Source organism: Abramis brama (genome assembly GCF_963993115.1).
Source record: "Abramis brama genome assembly, chromosome: 18".
NCBI lineage: Eukaryota > Metazoa > Chordata > Actinopteri > Cypriniformes > Leuciscidae > Abramis > Abramis brama.
In genome coordinates, this window is record NC_139980.1 from 18,115,577 (window position 1) to 18,133,876 (window position 18,300).

Consider the following 18,300-nt stretch of genomic DNA (forward strand, 5'->3'; position numbering starts at 1 on the left):
TGACAACAGGCCGGATGAGGTTTGGCAACAGCAAAAAGAGGCATACTGTGAAAAAATACTTTTTTTATTATTATCAAAAGTGGCTTACAAAACAAAACAGTAAATACAAAGGATAATCAAAAAGAATGGAAGGCAAAATTCTTGATAAAAATCCATAGTCAGTCAGGTGGTAAGATCAAGTTACGTCCCATAACATCTTCCATAGACAAATCTTTCACGAGGAGGCAATTTTCTGGAAGCCTGAGTAGGTGCTTCCTCAGTCGGCCCGTGTTTAAACGCATCCAAACAGTTTAACAGCCACAGCATTCAAGACAGAAGGTATGCTTAAGAATTCAAAATAGGCTACATTAACTACATGGCATGCTATTTGCAGTATGCAAATATTGCAAAAGCAATCTACAACATTTGCCAAAATATTCAGTACAATGAAACCACTGTATGGAATACTGTATCCCACAATGTAGTGAGATCAGTTTGACTGGAAATAAACTGGAAGCACAATCAAACACACAATTCTAACAGCCCTTTCTTAAATAGTTATTTGATCGGACTCAGAATGTACTGTTTGTTTACATAAAACTGGGTAAAACCTTCTCATAAATGATAACTGGATAAAACACCGATTTATACATACAATGAGGTCATGTGACAACAACAGCATTATACTCATACTGCATACTGTTTCACAAACTATTTTTAAAGGGAAGTTCCCGGTTCAATAGATGTAATTTTCTATTCCATCTATCTATACAAAATATGGATATTGATAATCTCAGCTTAATATTTAACTGATTCCATCTGACAACACTGTAAAACACTGCAATGGTAATAAAACATTGCTCTGTTTGTTTGAGCATCCCGACACAGCAATATTGGCTCAACCAATGGCGTGAGCCAGAGATTTGTCCTGGCAGTCATTTTGTTAACATAAATCCAGAGAAAGAATGAAAAACCCATGGTTAAAACCACAGTACCACACCCAAGCTGTCCAATGTCTGTGAAGGTTCAGGGCATGGAAGGAAATCGGTTTCATTTCCTCTGCCAACCGTCATATCCTTATCTTGGTCACAGACTGTCTGCAAGACCATGCGTGTTACCTGAATGTTTTTCAATACTGTGAAAAGCGATGAATAATTTTGCAGCTTGATTTCGCAAGAGGATGCACCTGTCTATCAGAGCAACATTCTTGGGTCTTGAAGTTACTGAACTAGCTCCTCTAGTATCAGCTCAATCATAATGATCTTCACATCTGAAAATTCATGATTTAAAGCAGAGCTGAATTGTTTTGAAGACATTGTAGACCAGTCTATCTGCAACCTTGTAGATCAGTCTTTGCTTTAGTCTTTTAGACCTAGTAGATCAGTCTTCTTCAACCAATGCCTTTTCTTTTCCCCAATAGTCTACCGAAACTTTGGACACTGAGAATCTTGATCCCCTACTACTGATTTTGAAGACATTGTAGATCAGTCTTTCTTTCAGTCTTTTAGACCTTGTAGATCAGACTTCTTCAACCAATGCTTTTTCTCTTTAACAAATAGTCTTTGATACATTAGACACTGAGAATCTTGATCCCCTACTACTGATTTAAAGCAGAGCTGAATTTGTTTTTGAAGACATCGTAGATCGGTCTCTTCTTCAACCAATGCTTTTTCTCTTTCCAACTAAATGGTCTTCTGAGACTTTGGATACTGAGAATCTTGAACCCCTATTACTGATAGTAACGGTAGGGCTTTGAACAGAGCTCTGAAAAATTGATGGGTCAGATTTTCTGGTTTCCCATGAACAAAGTCCAGGCTTCTCAGCTCTCTTAATTCCCTTTCTATCAATCTTAGGGTCTTCTTGGTCTCTGTGGTGCTCTTTCAGTAGTGCCTGTTCCTCTTGGTTGTTGTTGAGGCCATCCGTTAACTCTCCAGAAATGTCCATGCGCATGTTTGCACTGACGCTGAACCGCCGTTTCAGTCGAGGAGAGTGATCGAGTGGGATGATCAGGCCCTGCAGTAGGTCACTGCAGCTCTTGGACCGTGCCAGCTCCTCCTCCTGCTTCTTTTTCCTTTTCTCGGCTGCTCCAATAGCTCGGATGACATCGGTGTAGTCTTCAACTTTCTCAGACATGAACTCAAAGATGTCGATGGCGCCAGTGAGACGCGGCAGCTTCTGGGCTTTTTTTACTTCTTTTTTTTCCGGTACGTCATCAATGGGCAGCTTGTGGCGTCTCAGCCTCCTTTTCTTCAGCACTTTATGAGCCTCGACCACCATATGCACATTCCAGCTGAAGAACAGTGACAACCAGGCAAGACCCAGGCAGATCCATAGCTGCACAAAGAATCTGTAGAGATTCGGGTAGTCGCTGTTTGGGTTCACACCTATACAGGAACAAAAGTGAATTTCCTTTATTCAAAACATACACCTATATAGAGCTATTTTTACACCACATAGAAGCTGTTTTTAAGAAGCATATGTTTATACAGAAATTGAGTTCTCTTTCGCATATTCTTGCGCTTGAATGATTTAAAAATAACATTAAAATGCGCGCACAGGAATCAATAAGCAGAACTGAAAATTTAATTTTATATAAGCATCCGATTCCTGGAATCGAAGAGTAGCATTTACTGTGAATCGGCATGTGCCTGTGAAAACACAGTGCTGTTACAGTTCTCATGAAACATGCACCCCATCAGATTATATATTTATATAATTACATCACAACTGTTGTGATTTGATGATTGCACTAAATCATGACCACATTATCACCACCATGCATTGTCAAAATGCATAAAAAAAAAAAATTACCGGGCAACTAGCTTTTACTCGCATTTGGCGCTTTGAACACTGGCTAACATGCTGCTAATAGTGTCCTGCAGCTTGTGTAGCAATCTGTGCCAGTGTGCATGATATAAATGTATTACAAAACCTTACATGCTGCAGTTTGAGTAATTGTTTAAGACCATTTCACGATAGCAAAAATGTACAAATCTACATACCTGCTACATAGTCACCGAAACCAACAGTCGTCATGGTGGTAAAAGAGAAATACAGGCCTTCCAAGTAAGTCCAGTCCTCAATGGTCATGAACACAAAGGCTGGGATGATCAAGTGAACCAGGAAACCCCATAAAAGGAATACAATAGTGCAGATGAACTGTACTTTTTTCTGTAGTGAAGGAGAAAACATTAACAGGGAAATGGTAAAAGCATTGATTTTCTCTTTAGACAAGTGAAAGGCTCTGATCATGATATTCTTACCACAGTGAGGCCTCTGTGGAGGAGCACCTGACTCAGACGCTTTGCCCTGCCGGCAAAGAAAGTACCCAGCTCACTTATCCAGGTGAGGCAAAGAGGAATGCCACAAAGTCCATACAGGATACAGAACAAACGGCCTCCAGTTGTCTTCGGAGCAACATTACCGTAACCTGAAATCATTGAGTAGACAAGTCCATGTTCAATATTTGTTTTCTGTCATTAGGAGATCTGAGAACCATTGAACTTACAAATCCAAGTGACACTTGACTCAATCAAATACTAATAATAATGCTTTGACACTGAAAACTAAAGACTTACTATTTTTACTCAACAAATTGTTCTTTTAAGGATGAATTAACCCAGCTTATTCAGGATTAAATCAATGTTACTGTTTAAAAGGAATTTTCTGGAGTTGATTCTGAATGGTGGTTTAACTCGCTGTTAAATTAGTGACACACCAAACCACCGCCAAGGAACCAGTGGCGGCTCGTCAGGGGAGGCAAAGGAGGCCCAGCCCCAGCCTACCCCAAATTCTGAGGTGAAAATGGGAGAAGGACAATTTAATGTTAATAAAATTCCCAGTTATTAATTTTATGTCTCAGATGTGTATTTCTTGTTTGTAATTTCACCACTGTAAGTGTAACAACCGCGAGCCTCTGAAAACCTCGAAACGCAAGACTGAGGGGATAGAGAAAGGGAGGGGGAGATTTTAAAATAGAGGAGGCACACACAATTTTAGCGGTCAGATATTTTTAACTGCTTTAAAATGGCTTTTTTGGTCACTTGCAGACAGAATATTTAAAGAAAACGACACATACATCAAGACAATGTAAATATAAGTTCACCCACTTAGTCCTAGCCTATCATTTGAAGAAAAAATCCATCCTTCTTTTAAATGTCTGTGTTAAAGGGCACGTTCAGCCGTTTAGTGAAGCTGATTGCTGTATAGCCTATATCCAATTTAGGCATGGAGTCTTCCTTTTTTTTTTTTTTTTTTTTACTGTTGTTTGAATGGTAGTTTAGTAAATTTGTTTGCGATCAAATATTCTATATCTCTACAGATCTATATCTCTATCTATTCTATATCTCTATCATAGTTACAGCAGCGGTAGCAGTTCAAAACTAATATCACGTAATTTACATCTTGTCGATGATTGGTTGATATACCAAGGGAGGCTAGCCTCCTCTGCCTCTTACTTTTCTCAACACTCCTAATCGCTGTAAGCGAAATACTCGATGGTGATTGGCTAATTTTTTTTTTACCAGCAGAGGCACAAGTCACGGCTATGGATTTAATTGGTATAGACACATACACAAGGCTACAGTATCGATAAAAGCTCTGATAAAAAGTGGAATCAAGCTATCCCTAGTTCTAACTTAAGCCTGCAATAAGTCAGTAAAGATAGTCAAAACATGTCTCTATAGGAATATCCACCTATGGTAGTGATGACTGTGGCAGCAAAAATAACTGCATTCTCCCAACTCCAGTTGTTGAGTTGTTTCTCTGTTGTTACAGTCACACCGCTTCCAGCTGCCTTGGCCACAACCTGATGTTGAAACATTAAACAAAATATTAACTACAATATATAACAATAAATGCAAATGCCAAATGAGTATACTGCAAACAGAATCTGAAACTGGAAGAGAAATACACAATGTTTGTATGTAAACAATGGGGATGAAAGAAGAATTCTTCACCTTTACAAACTATAATCAGATGCAGCTTTAGGGTTTATTTCATTTGTGTTGCAAACATTAGTAGCAATAGAAACCTGCTTTAACTCTGAGTAAAAAGGTAACTGACTTAATTCTATAAGACTTAATGTCACAACTGTGACTAAATTAAAATTGTATTTCACGATTGCAACTTCATTTCTTATTTTACACCTCATCTTACAGTTAATCGTTTTATTTTTTACTCAGAGACGGAAACGGGCTTCCATACGTCAGACAGCCAAAACAACAGGAAAAGAGGAAGAGTGTTTAGTGTTTGTGGAGATATCAACAAAATAAAGCCTTGTCTTCATATACACTAACAAGAGTCAGCCTATCTCTGCAGACGGTAAACATGGCTATTATTTAAATGCCTAAATTAGCGGCTAAGCAAACAAACACACCCTACCCAAAATGACTAAAAGAGTTAGAACACCCTACAGTCTTGATCTCATTTTGACTTTATATGTCACTGAAACAACTCATATGTACTTTTCTTATTCCTTTAAATACAACAAAAAACAACTTATATTTAGCATCTTCCAGCTCACTTATTTGAATAACAGTATATTACATTCAGATAAAGGTTCTTTATTGGCATCTAAGGTTCCATTGCACAACTTGTTCTTATATAGGAATAAGGATCTTTAGATTGTTAAAATGTTAAGAACTTTTTGCTGAAAGGTTCTTTGAGGAAACAAAAAATGGTCACTGCAAAAACCCTCATGGAACCTTTAACATCACCTCAGTATTGTAGTATGAAAACCTGAGGAACAGGTTTTATTTTGCCACATCATGTTATATCACGCCCAAGAAACATAAATATGATGGCTTTTAAACATTTTTTTATAATCATGTTATCACTATGGTCAAATTTAACAATCAGCTAATTCAATATCAAACAATTAGAGCCTTAGAGATTCCAAATGACAAATGTTACAGTACTTAAAATGTTAAGTCTCATATTAGAAAACATATGTATATGTTTTCTAATATGAGACTTAACATTTTAAGTACTGTAACATTTGTCATGTTTGGGATTGTATACAATCCCAAAACAAACTGAAAACACAAACCAAAAAAACTCTTTACATGAATAATATTTATCCTTACTGTTTTAAAAGTTGTGATCAGTGTAGATATGACAAGGTATATACCATTACTGCCTGTATCAATACTGTAAATCAAATACTAAAAAGTTGTGAAACAAGCTTCTGCACTAATGTACATAGGAATGACATTTACTCAATACTATAGCCTGCATACTTACTGGTGTTCTTCATAAAATGTTCTTATAGTATGACTGAATTTAAACTAGTTCATCTTTTCAGTAATTTTGTAGCGTCTGCAATGGAATTTACTGGTTCTTCTCTGTTGCAGTATATCATGTTCTCTGGTGACAAATTAAACATCCGTGGTTACCAAATGAAATGAGCAGGCAATTATCCCGTTTCAAACATGTCAGTTGATTGATACTACACAAAAGTGCATAATAAAACTTGGTTTATTAATTAACTATTAACTACTATCTGCTGGATTAAATGATAGTCAAATGAACCAGAATGAGATGTAAAAGAAAATAGTTAACTGTATTATGTTACATTTAGCCTATGTTATGGAACTTAATGTTAAAACTTACTAGGTGATTTTGTCTTAGGCTATAATTAATTTAGTTGGGGCGAAAACAATCATAAATGTACAAACTAGCTTTGTTTCCATATTCGCTCCACAAAGCACGTGGGTGCGCGCTTTCTCCTGGTACTTTGTCTCGCCTGAACGAGTGTACATTGTATGACTAGCAAAGGCACATTCCGAAGAATGACTTCGCCACTTTTATTGCCCATGGGGAGAAAAGTCCACAAACATGAAACAATAGCGCTTCAGTCTTTTTAAATCGCGAACCCCGTCACCTCCAGAGATTTGACACGTTTACGACAAAGTTTCGCTTTTTTTCGTATAGCCCATTTGGATGAAGGTTCTGTAGCCCATGCGTATGCGTAACAAAACCAGGTAAAAAGGGTCGAAAACGCTCTTTTAACTCACATTAAGTTCAGACGAGACTGTCTTAAGTCGCTTGTGCTTGAGAAACACCATAGCAACAATTATGGTTTACGTCGGCAATAATCGACGCTTGATAAACACTTTAAAAACACTTGAAAACTTTATGAAATGTTTACCTAACCACCAAACCGTTTGCCTAAACTTGTGGAATCAAAAATCAGCTTACCGCAATGATATTATCCAGATCATTCTTCTTTAAACAAGGATATTTCTTTAATAATTTCGCAGTTTCATTTAAATAATCGTCTAAAGCTGATTTCAAATTCGGCTCTTCGAGAATTTGAAATATCGCGGCTCCGATGGACAAGTAGAAAATGATGATTGAGGTCAAAATAGGTCCTTTGTCTGCCATAATATTGGAGTAGCCTACTTGTTTTTCTCTGCTCAGCTGCATCCAAGCAAACACTGTTGAAGTGTCCCAAGTTTCTGGTGATGTGTTACTTAAACGTAATGATGCGGGTGAGGAGGAAGTGGATTTCGGAACCACGCCTGCAAGTGTGAACGCGAGGAGTGTCAGCCTGTCCGGATTTGCTAGAGGCTACGATTTTTCCTGAGGTTTTTGTTGTTGTTTGTTGCTCTTTAATAGATTCTAAGATAAATTTTAGTTTAAAGTAGTCTATATAGCCTAGACATATTCAATGCGGAAAGTATGAAGACTATGAAAACATTCGATGACAAAGAGAACTCAGAACTCAAATCTTCTTAGTCATTTTTGTAGTTATACTTTAAGGTGTTTAATCGATGTATGAAGTCAGTTCTCCGCAAATTCACACCTGTGTCATACTGCAGAGTAGGCCTACACTTTTAAAAATAAGGTTCCAAAAAATGGTGTTTTCACAGTGATGCCATACAGAAGAACCATTCAAGGAACAGTTCTTAAAAGAACAATTTTCAAAGAACATTTTCTTTTTCTTTTTTCAACGATGTTTAAGGCTCCTCATGAAACCGAACCATTGATGCCAATAAACGTTTTATTTTTGTATATCATCACATGAACAATGGACAAGTTCCACTTACGAAAATGTTCAGGACAGTAGCCTACCGGTCAAATGTTTGGAAACATTTCTATTTTTAATTCTTTTGAAAGTCTCTTATGCTCATCAAGCCTGCATTTATTTGATAAAAAATACAGAAAAAAACTTCTTTTTTTGTGTGTGTGTGTAATTTTTGTTAAATATTACAATTTAAAATAGTTTACTATTTTAATCTACATTAAAATATTATTTATTTCTATGAAATTACATTTCTTTCAGTACATTTTTTCATCGGTGGTTTATTTTGTCTTGATCTCTATGTTGAGATAAAAGATCTGTGGTTGTGTGACCAACTTTCATCAAGGCTTTTTTCCCCTATTTTTTCCCCTTATTTTCTGTTGCATTGCAAGTGTAACATGATTTGAAATAATCGTAGAAATTAAACAATGCTAATCAATATAATAGTGTTAAAAAGTTTAGAAGACATTTCATACTGAAGTTATCTCCTTCCTTCTTACTGATTGAGTAACATATGCCCTACAGTAGATATCCATCTTACTGATTGGGCAAAATACTAAGTCTTGTTTTTCAAAGGAAATGTGACTCAAGGTTTCATCTCCGTGTGAACACCGGACAGCACTCTTCCTTCTTCACACCTGAAGAAAGCTATTAAAAGTTTGGGGGATTTTTCACAATATCCTGTGACCTTTAAATAGAAAACGCAAAAGCCTGTGTGAGTTGAAAGTCAAATTCCCAAATCCCAAACAGGAACTCATGCCCACAGCGTAGTGGAAATCCTCCTCCTTTTGTAATGGAATGGGGAAGGAGGCTCTTCATGTGCCGGAGTATTGCCACTCCTTTGCAGAAGTCAAAATAGCCTCCATGGGGCATGTCCTGTCTTGTTGCATGTACTGAAAGTTTAAGCTAAATGCTTAAAGGGATAATAAGCCAAAAATGAAAATTGTGTCATCATTTACTAAACCTATGTGCATTTCTTTCTTCTGTGAATCACAAAAGGAGATATTTTGAAAAATGTTTTAGTGTTTTGTTCAATTTTTGTCTATACAAATGATAGTCAGTGGGTTCGTAATAGTCGTAAATTGTAATTCTTTACAGACAGAATATATAGAATAGAATGTTTTTGTATACTTATGAAGTAACATATAATCTGAAAAGTATAACAGTATAACCAACAGTTATTATGCTTTCTGTTCAAAACTGAGATTTGCTGATAACTTTGCAGTATAGCACACACAAATGAACATGAAATTACATATTTCTGATATTTAATATAATTACTATAGTTCACAAATTTAAACATGTTTTTATTTTATTTTAAAAAGATATATTGACAGTTATAAATTCATAAACAGACTTTGGCTAGAAAATGATGCGCTGTGATGTGTTAAACATCATTGACTTGGTTTATAATTTTCAAACTGGTGCCTTCTAACCATTACAAATCATTAACGTTAAAGCCAACTAGATAACGTTACCTTGGTACCTCAGTCAGCACGATTGGCAACAATGTTCAATATGTTCAACATCAGGATGTTCTTTTTGTCAAGCCCTATGTATTTGACAAATCAGATAAATGTATACGGTCAGTGCATTTAGAGTCAGGCTTACCACATTCAGAAATACCAAACATTAACAGCCATTGTTACAAAATATCACTATTTCAAAGACAAATGCTATAATAGACAAATTATCATGTCAATCAACAAATAAGGAAAAAAATAAAAAATATGACAGAGCACCAGAAGTGATTTTACCCCCATCTGGAATGGGTTTCTTACCACAGGAAAAGCTGAATGCAGAATGTCTCTTGGGTAAGGTTAGGGTAATGAGGTATTTACAAAGATATTTAATTAAAAAACGCTAGTGCATCATCTTCTTCACTGAATTTAGTGTAAGTCATGGCTTTTCTCTGTCAGTTCCACTGCATGTCTGCATGTTGGAGCGCCAAACTCTCTGATCCGCTAACATCATCCAAAGGTTCATGTTTTATCGCGATGGAGATTCTGGATGGTAGAAGCTCTCTTGACAGAAAGGTGTTCAAGGAATGAGGCTTGTCCTGTGCCAATGTGCAGATGGATGCATGGGACGCCAGCAGCATTTTCAGCTGTTCCTTCTCCTGTTGCAGGAAGCTCACCTGCCTCTGCAGCACGACTTGCTCCATGTGCAGGCGCTCAGTCTCCTGAAAACAAATTCACAGCTGGTTCTCATTAGCATGTGCTTCTGGTAATTACGTAACAGTGCCAAATTCCCTGAAACACATTGCTGGATTGTCCAATGGAATTGTTTCCATTTTCTCAATTCATAATTTTCACATTACGTCAAACACTTAGGAACGAGGCTTTCCTCCATTGACCACCAGTAATTTTTACCAGTCAATTTTGTACTAAGTGCTAATATAGTGAGATCAAATTCTACACTTATGCATACTATGTTTGTGCAGGTTTGATTATGAGCCCACAATATAAATGCAACATGCAGATTCTCATTAAGGGTTTTCCCATAGAAAACAATTATAAAGAATGTGTTGCATTCATATTCTGGGTTCATCTGCTTGTCTGTATTGCTTATCAAATTCAGTATAAACCCTACCGATGATCTTTTAATATCACATATGGTGAATTATCCTGCTGGAAGTAGCCATCAGAGGATGGGAACATGGTGGTCATTAAAGGGATGGACATGGTCAGAAACAATGCTCAGGTAGGCCGTGGCATTTAAACGATGCCCAATTGGCACTAAGGAGCCTAAAGTGTGCCAAGAAAACATCCCCCACACCATTACACCACCACCACCAGCCTGCACAGTGGTAACAAAGCATGATGGATCCATGTTCTCATTCTGTTTACGCCAAATTCTGACTCTACCATCTGAATGTCTCAACAGAAATCGAGACTCATCAGACCAGGCAACATTTTTCCAGTCTTCAACTGTCCAATTTTGGTGAGCTCGTGCAAATTGTAGCCTCTTTTTCCTATTTGTAGTGGAGATGAGTGGTACCCGGTGGGGTCTTCTGCTGTTGTAGCCCATCTGCCTCAAGATTGTGCGTGTTATGGCTTCACAAATGCTTTGCTGCATACCTCGGTTGTAACGAGTGGTTATTTCAGTCAAAGTTGCTCTTCTATCAGCTTGAATCAGTCGGCCCATTCTCCTCTGACCTCTAGCATCAACAAGGCATTTTCGCCCACAGGACTGCCGCATACTGGATGTTTTTCCCTTTTCACACCATTCTTTGTAAACCCTAGAAATGGTTGTGCGTGAAAATCCCAGTAACTGAGCAGATTGTGAAATACTCAGACCGGCCCGTCTGGCACCAACAACCATGCCACGCTCAAAATAGCTTAAATCACCTTTCTTTCCCATTCTGACATTCAGTTTGGAGTTCAGGAGATTGTCTTGACCAGGACCACACCCCTAAATGCATTGAAGCAACTGCCATGTGATTGGTTGATTAGATAATTGCATTAATGAGAAATTGAACAGGTGTTCCTAATAATCCTTTAGGTGAGTGTATATTCATGGATTAACAAAATTAACAGGCCTGTGCCGCAGTTCTATGGATGTTTTGCCCCCCAGGTCTTTGCGCCAGTTATGTGACTGAAAACTATTAATTGAAACTATGAAAACATTAATTTATGTGTTGTTAAAGGGTATACTCAAAAAGGAAAATTCTGTCATCAATTACTGACTCTCATGTAATTCCAAACCTATAAGACTTGTGTTAATCTTTGGAACTGTTAGGGTTCCATCTTGTTTTCAGTACATGTGTCTTGGTTTCATACATACCCTTTCAGGGTACGTTTACACGACTACGATGTACAAAAAAAGTTTTTCCTTTGCATAATTCGCGTACAGACTACAACGTTGTTAAAGTTCACACGGATCAGCGGAAACGACTAAAAACGCTGCACTATCATGCCATGCCAGAAGTTGGCGATGTCACTTCGTAAAGAAACAAACTCGCCTATAGAATGAACACGTAATACGCACATGCATGATGTCACTGTTTTCACAAATTCGTGTTTTTGTAGTTTACATGGAGACAATAACGGAACCATACAAACTTGTACTTTGATATCCGTTCTCAAAAGTTTGCGTTTTCAGGCTCCCAAAACACCATTGTCATGTAAATAAATGGCCAAACTGCATAAAAAGTTTTCAGGTTTTAGTTGATAACATTGTCATGTTAACGGACCCTTAGTTTAGTCTTTATTGAGCCCAAGTTGGTTTCCTTAGTTACTGATTTTGTTCACCTGTTTCTCGTTAGGGCCCTCATTTACTCCCTGTTCTGTTCAGTGCTTTGTCGGTCCTCATTGTTGGTAAATGTAGTTAGTGTATTTATACTCTGTTTATATTCCTGATTCTACTCTCTGTGTTCATTATAGTATCTTTTGGTGAGTTATCCTGCATCATGCGTTTGTTCACTACCACAGTGTTTGTGTTGTGACAGAATATCCAACCTAAACAAAATGGAGAAGGATTGTTTCCTCCAAAACAGCTGGACGCTGGAGGAAAATGTAGAGGGCTTCCTAGAGCTCTAGAACAAGGCATGCTGGGACAAGAAACACTCAAACACCTCTTCTGGAGTGGGATGGACAATATACCTGGCCAGATACCTGGCCAGATATACCTGGCTGTTGAGGGAGCATCGCTGTTCTTTCGCTGAGTTCGTAGACTACACCTCGTGACTGTGCGGATCCTCCCTCACCGTGGGAGTCGTTGAGGATAACAACACCATCTCCTACTCCCTGGCACACGTTCCATCGACAGCAGCAATCTTTCTGCCTGCTTCAGACAGATCTCATCGCCCCCTGGAGTGTCCTAGACAGCATGGGAGATCTTATGTTGCGGATCTGAATTTGATTCCCAAGCCCACCACAGATATTGAGCCAGAGTTAGCACCTGTCGTGAGCCAGAGTTAGCGCCTGTCACTGACCATGTGTGAAAGCCGCCTCCCACCACATAACCAAGGCCTCCTTATGCGTCCGTCTCTGAGCTAGAGTCGGATACAACCTCAACCTGAGGCTAGAGCCAATAACCAGGTACATCCTGAAGTCCTGCTATGGGGGCAGTCTTCTCAAGAGCCAGTCGAGGAGCACTGGCTCATCAAATTCTGGGTCATTGTCCTCACGGCTTTGCGGGGGTCTCCACTGTCACTATCTCTGCTTCCATCTGTTGGGCCCCAGGCTCTGGTATGCTATCTAGACAGTTAGCTTATTTTGCTGTACTTTTGTTTTGTTTTCTTTTAGTTTGGTTAATGAGGAGTTTGATTGGTTATGTTAAGCAATACCCTATTTTTGATACCCCGTTTAAAAAAATAGATACCCAATTTATTTTCTTTTGCTTAAATAAACACTTGTCTATTGTGAAATATAATGTGGTTATTTAGGTTATTGTTGTGAAACAGTTCTGGGACTTGAGACAGGGTGGTTTCGTGCTGTTGTACACTCATTCACCACAATCCATTTTGCTGTTGCGTCCCTGCCCTAGACCAATCAGGAAATCGTAACAACGTTCTGAAGTGTCCGAGTTTTGGGTGAATTGACTTTTAAATGACAATGAAATCTTTCAGATTTCAGTAAAAATATCTTCACTTGTGAAGATGAGCGAAAGTATTGTGGGTTTGAAATTACATTGGAGTGAGTAATTTATGAAATAATTTATTATTACTATTATTATTAACTATCCCTTTAATACCTGGATGATTCATTCATTATATGTCATTCGTGACAGATTATTTGCACAATTACAAAAGTCTCAAGTTAAAACTGGACAAACAGGATACATGTTCACCACCCTGAACACTCAATGAAAAAAACTGCAGTACAGCTCTATTAATCACCTCCTGCAGAACGTCAATAAGTTCTCTTCTACGGTTGCGGCATTTGGCAGCAGCCATCTTGTTACGCTCTCTTCTCCGTCTTCTCTTCTCCTCTTCATCTGGACTGAGCTAATAATGGAACAAAACAACTGTTAAGCAATATAACTATATTGTTATACATAACTTACAGTTTCTTTTTTTCAATCGCTAGGACATATTTCTCAATACTTGGGTCACTTTTTCAAAACTCTTCACACAGTTCTCCTAACCAACTTTCAACTTGGCACAGCAGTTAATTTCCCATTTAAAATGCACTAAAGCTACCATATTGTCTCAAATCAAGATATTCTTCCATAACACTAGCAAAACCAATGACCTAAAAACACTGACAACACATAAGAACAAAGTTTTCTTTTGTAAAGTTTCTGTACAAAACAAGAGTGACACTCTCTGCTATTTAAAAGTCACTGCAGTATACAGTACCAGTCAAAAGTTTGGAAACATTACTATTTTTAATGTTTTTGAAAGAAGTCTCTTATGCTCATCAAGCCTGCAGTTAAAAAACAACAACAACAAAAAAAAACAGTAATATTATGAAATATTATTACAATTTAAAATAATGGTTCTCTTTTTTAATATACTTTAAAATGTTTGTTTTTTTGTGATGCAAAGCTGAATTTTCATCAGCAAGTACTCCAGTCTTTGGTGTCTTATGATCCTTCAGAAATCATTCTAATATGCTGATTTATGATCAATGTTGGAAACAGTTGTGCTGCTTAATATTTTTTTTATAACCTGAGATACTTTTTTCAGGATTATTTGATGAATAAAAAGTTAAAAAGAACTGTATTTATTTAGAATAGAAATCTTTTGTAACAATATACACTACCGTTCAAAAGTTTGGGAACAATAACTATTTTTTTTTTAAGAAATTAGTACTTTAATTCAACAAGGATGCGTTAAATTGATAAAAGGTGATGGTAACGATTTATATTGTTAGAAATGTTTTTATTTTGAATAAATGCTGTTTTTATGAATAAATGCTGTTAACGTTTTACTCATCAATGAATCCTGAAAAAAGTATTCCAAAAAAATATATTAAACAGCACAACTGTTTCCATCATTGATAATAACTGAGTATCAAATCATCATATTAGAATGATTTCTGAAGGATCATAAGACACCAAAGACTGGAGTACTTGCTGATGAAAATTCAGCTTTGCATCACAAAAATAAATTACATTTTAAAATATATTAAAAAAGAGAACCATTATTTTAAATTGTAATAATATTTCATAATATTACTGGGTTTTTTTTGTTTGTTTTTTGTTTTTTAACTGCAGGCTTGATGAGCATAAGAGACTTCTTTCAAAAACATTAAAAATAGTAATGTTTCCAAACTTTTGACTGGTACTGTATGTCACATGATCCATGTTTACATTACAGTACAAAAATATTCCTTAGTTGTCCCTTTTGTATAAATGGTAATGAAACTGAAAGACTAACACCTCTGTAGGGCTTCAGCTACATCTAACAGTTTTGATAGTATTTCATTTTTTTAGACTTAGAATATATTTCAATATGGTATTACAGTAGAAATGCAGCAAATTACTGTCATATTCAGTTTTATATTATGTTAAGTTTTGAACTTAAGTTTAACAGTTTTGAAAAGAGAAAACTGCAAATTGGCCTGTATGGCCTGCATTGAGAAATGTGTCAGTGATTGTTAAAAAAAAAAATATATTTTTTTTTTTTAAAAACTGGAATAATTTATTTCTGTCCTTCATTGCTTTACTGATCTTTATTAATAGTTATAGGCCTATTATATATAGAGGAGCTAATTGTCAAACTGGGAAGTGGGAATTTGTCACAAGCGCTATATCTCAGTACAAGGTTTTGAAGTTGCAAAACACAAATAGGGGTGAATTTAGGTTAATTGGGACACTTTTTCCAAGTCATCTCAATGGCTACAGTTAACTGTCTATAGACATTAACTGTAACTATAACTATAACTGTCTATAGTTATTTTATGTTTTGTTTATAATTTTTGTGTTTGTTTTATCTATAGGCAGAAATCACTTCTAAAATAAAACTAACCCTGAAAAAAATATTCAGTGAAAATGCCTTAATATTTCATATTTTAAGTATTTATACCTGTACATTTCTTTTGTCGGTTGTTGTTGGTTCTGTGGTCTGGTCCAGTCTCTCACTGGCCATCACTGGCTCGATTATCCACCGCAGCTCTTGCCTCGATGTGACTGCATTGACAGTGGCGATGAAAGGGCTTTTGGAGACCTGCATTTCGATATGTCTGCAAAGGGGAGAGGGGGAAAGAAACATGCTGTAAATAAATTAGAAAACATGGGAAATATTGCGTTTGTACGTGCAAATATGGTTAAAAACGACACGCGAATTGATTGACGTAACGCATAAATTCCACTCACCTGATGGAATTGGAGATTTCGCCTCCAGAGATGCAGTTTCGTTCAACTGCGAGATCAGATAGCTCCATTCCAGATTTCTCCCAATTAAATGGTATTTGCCCTCATTTGCTGACGGATACATGAAAAAGAAACGTCAAAGCTATCAAGGATTTACCATGGCTGAGCTTTATTAGTCCCGGTGTTGAAATTCCAGTTCCGCCCATGCACTTTTCTTTCAATTCAATCAGAGGAGCAACAGGCATTCGCTGCTGGCCTAGTAGCCTAATAATTATTTGACGAATGTCTCCTAAAAAGGGCTATTGCGTCAGGTCAGAGCGCAACCGTTTCACGGGATGTGGAATTGCCTTACTGAGAGTCACGTCGTATTTCCACGCACCCAGAAGCACACATCTGTCATTATCCTGCATATCATTCTTCGAGCAATGTGAACTGTGAAAGTTAATTTTTCATCGCTGCTCCAAGGGGACAGGGTTCCATGCGGGATCCACAGTCTAATTACGGTTCCTGCATTAAGATATAGCCTGATTTATGACTAATATAATTAACATTACCTATATTAGTCACATGATTCCATAGATTTGATTCAGCCTGTGTAATGCAAAAAAAGATAAAACATGATTTATTTATTTATTTAAAAATTTTATTGTAGGATTTATAGGCTATTTATCAGGGTTAAGAAAAATAATAAAGAATAAGTCAATTCAAATAATTTAATAAATATGAATAAATAATAATTATAGCTATTTAATAAAATTAAAATAGCATTCTTTCTCACCCTGATATTTTAGAAAATACTTTGAGAAAATGCTGTAATTTTCTCAGGTCTTTCTGACATCTATTAAGAAAAGGTGTGTTTGACTTGAAGTGGCGCTGCGCAGACCGATCGGTGTGTGATATACCGCGACTCCGCGAGAGCAATTAGAGAGAAGGGAATGCTTTCGAATCAATCTCGCAGTACTTTGATGTCATGCAGATCGGTCTGCGCAGCACGCTTCAAGTCAAACACACCTTGTTCCCTATACCCTTAATAGGGCATTATTTGAGGGGACATCCATTTAGTGGTGTCCGAAACCATAGTGGACGTTATCGTGTGCACTCATTCAATCCCACAATGCACCACAATAACAAGTGTACAACACTGATCTGTATAATGTTCTCATATAGATCAGTAGTGTACAACCAATGTACTTTCAACGACTAGAATACCCATTATGCACTGTGAGATTCGCATGCCAAATGAATTCCCGCATCTGACCAGAAGATGCGTCCGCCGCTGAATCATCCATCCATGCCTTTTCTAAAACGCTGGTCCAATGTGGCTACAGTGTAATATCATACAGGTATAGACTCCTTTTTAATTGGCTATTAAATTGTTTAATTAAGGTTTATACATGCTAGTTCGAGATCTAATCTTTTTTCTAATCTTCTTTTTCAATCTTTTCATTACTGCTGGAGCTGTCAGTTTGCTAAGTTTAAAATGAATGACAAACTAGCAGCAACCCTTCCGGCGAACTCTGTGTCCGAATTCACTCACTTGTTTTCATTCACTCCTTCAAGTGAACTACAAGTAGTCAACATATGAAGTGGATCAAAACCTTTCATCAAAGTTATACATGAATTTTGGACAATACCCGTTCTTGTCTTAGGATAACTTTGATGAACTTTTTTGATCCACTTCAAATGTTGACTACTGTATATGGGTTGGTTTCAAACATGTGCTAGTGTGACATTAAATTGTTGTTAACTGCATGGTTCAAACAGCAGTTGAATATCTCTCACAGTTTTATGATTTTTTTAAATTATGTTTGCACTTTCAAATCCATTCATGAAATGTTAAAATATATAATAGCTCATGTACAGGCTACAATTATACTGTCTCACTCCATTTTGGCTTGAAATCACATGCTACATTTGGAAATATGGTCAATATTATATATTTACTGGTCCATGAAGGTTTAAAGGACATTATGACTCATGCATATCCAGTGTTTTATTAAACAATGAAGACTCTAAATGGATTTTTAAGACAG

At 36.9% G+C, this 18,300-nt stretch overlaps 2 protein-coding genes across 3 annotated transcripts; both read right to left on the minus strand.

The window, feature by feature from the left end:
- Nucleotides 1-46: 46 nt before the first annotated feature.
- Nucleotides 47-7,474, minus strand: kcnk5b (potassium channel, subfamily K, member 5b). Of its 2 annotated transcripts, none has more exons than XM_084090813.1 (5): nucleotides 7,180-7,474; nucleotides 4,675-4,786; nucleotides 3,243-3,409; nucleotides 2,982-3,150; nucleotides 47-2,363 (listed from the first exon to the last, which is right to left on the minus strand). In XM_084090813.1, exons 1-5 carry the CDS (start codon nucleotides 7,405-7,407, stop codon nucleotides 1,636-1,638), a joined length of 1,404 nt encoding a protein of 467 aa, XP_083946939.1. In that variant the 5' UTR covers nucleotides 7,408-7,474; the 3' UTR covers nucleotides 47-1,635. The 2 variants fall into 2 exon arrangements, with proteins under 2 accessions (XP_083946939.1, XP_083946940.1); XM_084090814.1 differs by having other exon boundaries at nucleotides 7,384-7,444.
- Nucleotides 7,475-9,312: 1,838 nt separating this feature from the next.
- fosl2l (fos-like antigen 2 like) lies at nucleotides 9,313-16,779 on the minus strand. The gene is made up of 4 exons (XM_084090131.1): nucleotides 16,271-16,779; nucleotides 15,981-16,137; nucleotides 13,848-13,955; nucleotides 9,313-10,187 (listed from the first exon to the last, which is right to left on the minus strand). Exons 1-4 carry the CDS (start codon nucleotides 16,336-16,338, stop codon nucleotides 9,921-9,923), a joined length of 600 nt encoding a protein of 199 aa, XP_083946257.1. The 5' UTR covers nucleotides 16,339-16,779; the 3' UTR covers nucleotides 9,313-9,920.
- Nucleotides 16,780-18,300: the final 1,521 nt, after the last annotated feature.

What these genes read in the sequence shown, in the direction of transcription:
- kcnk5b (XM_084090813.1), bottom strand. Translation starts at nt 7,407, where the DNA reads ATGCAGCTGAGCAGAGAAAAACAAGTAGGCTACTCCAATATTATGGCA. An exon ending in CACAGTCATCACTACCATAG is followed by an intron (nt 3,410 to 4,674) that starts GTGGATATTCCT and finishes CAATGATTTCAG; the next exon opens with GTTACGGTAATGTTGCTCCG. An exon ending in TCCACAGAGGCCTCACTGTG is followed by an intron (nt 3,151 to 3,242) that starts GTAAGAATATCA and finishes CCTTCACTACAG; the next exon opens with AAAAAAGTACAGTTCATCTG.
- fosl2l (XM_084090131.1), bottom strand. Translation starts at nt 16,338, where the DNA reads ATGGAGCTATCTGATCTCGCAGTTGAACGAAACTGCATCTCTGGAGGC. An exon ending in GAAATCTCCAATTCCATCAG is followed by an intron (nt 16,138 to 16,270) that starts GTGAGTGGAATT and finishes TCCCCTTTGCAG; the next exon opens with ACATATCGAAATGCAGGTCT. An exon ending in TTATTGACGTTCTGCAGGAG is followed by an intron (nt 10,188 to 13,847) that starts GTGATTAATAGA and finishes ATTTGTTTTCAG; the next exon opens with GAGACTGAGCGCCTGCACAT.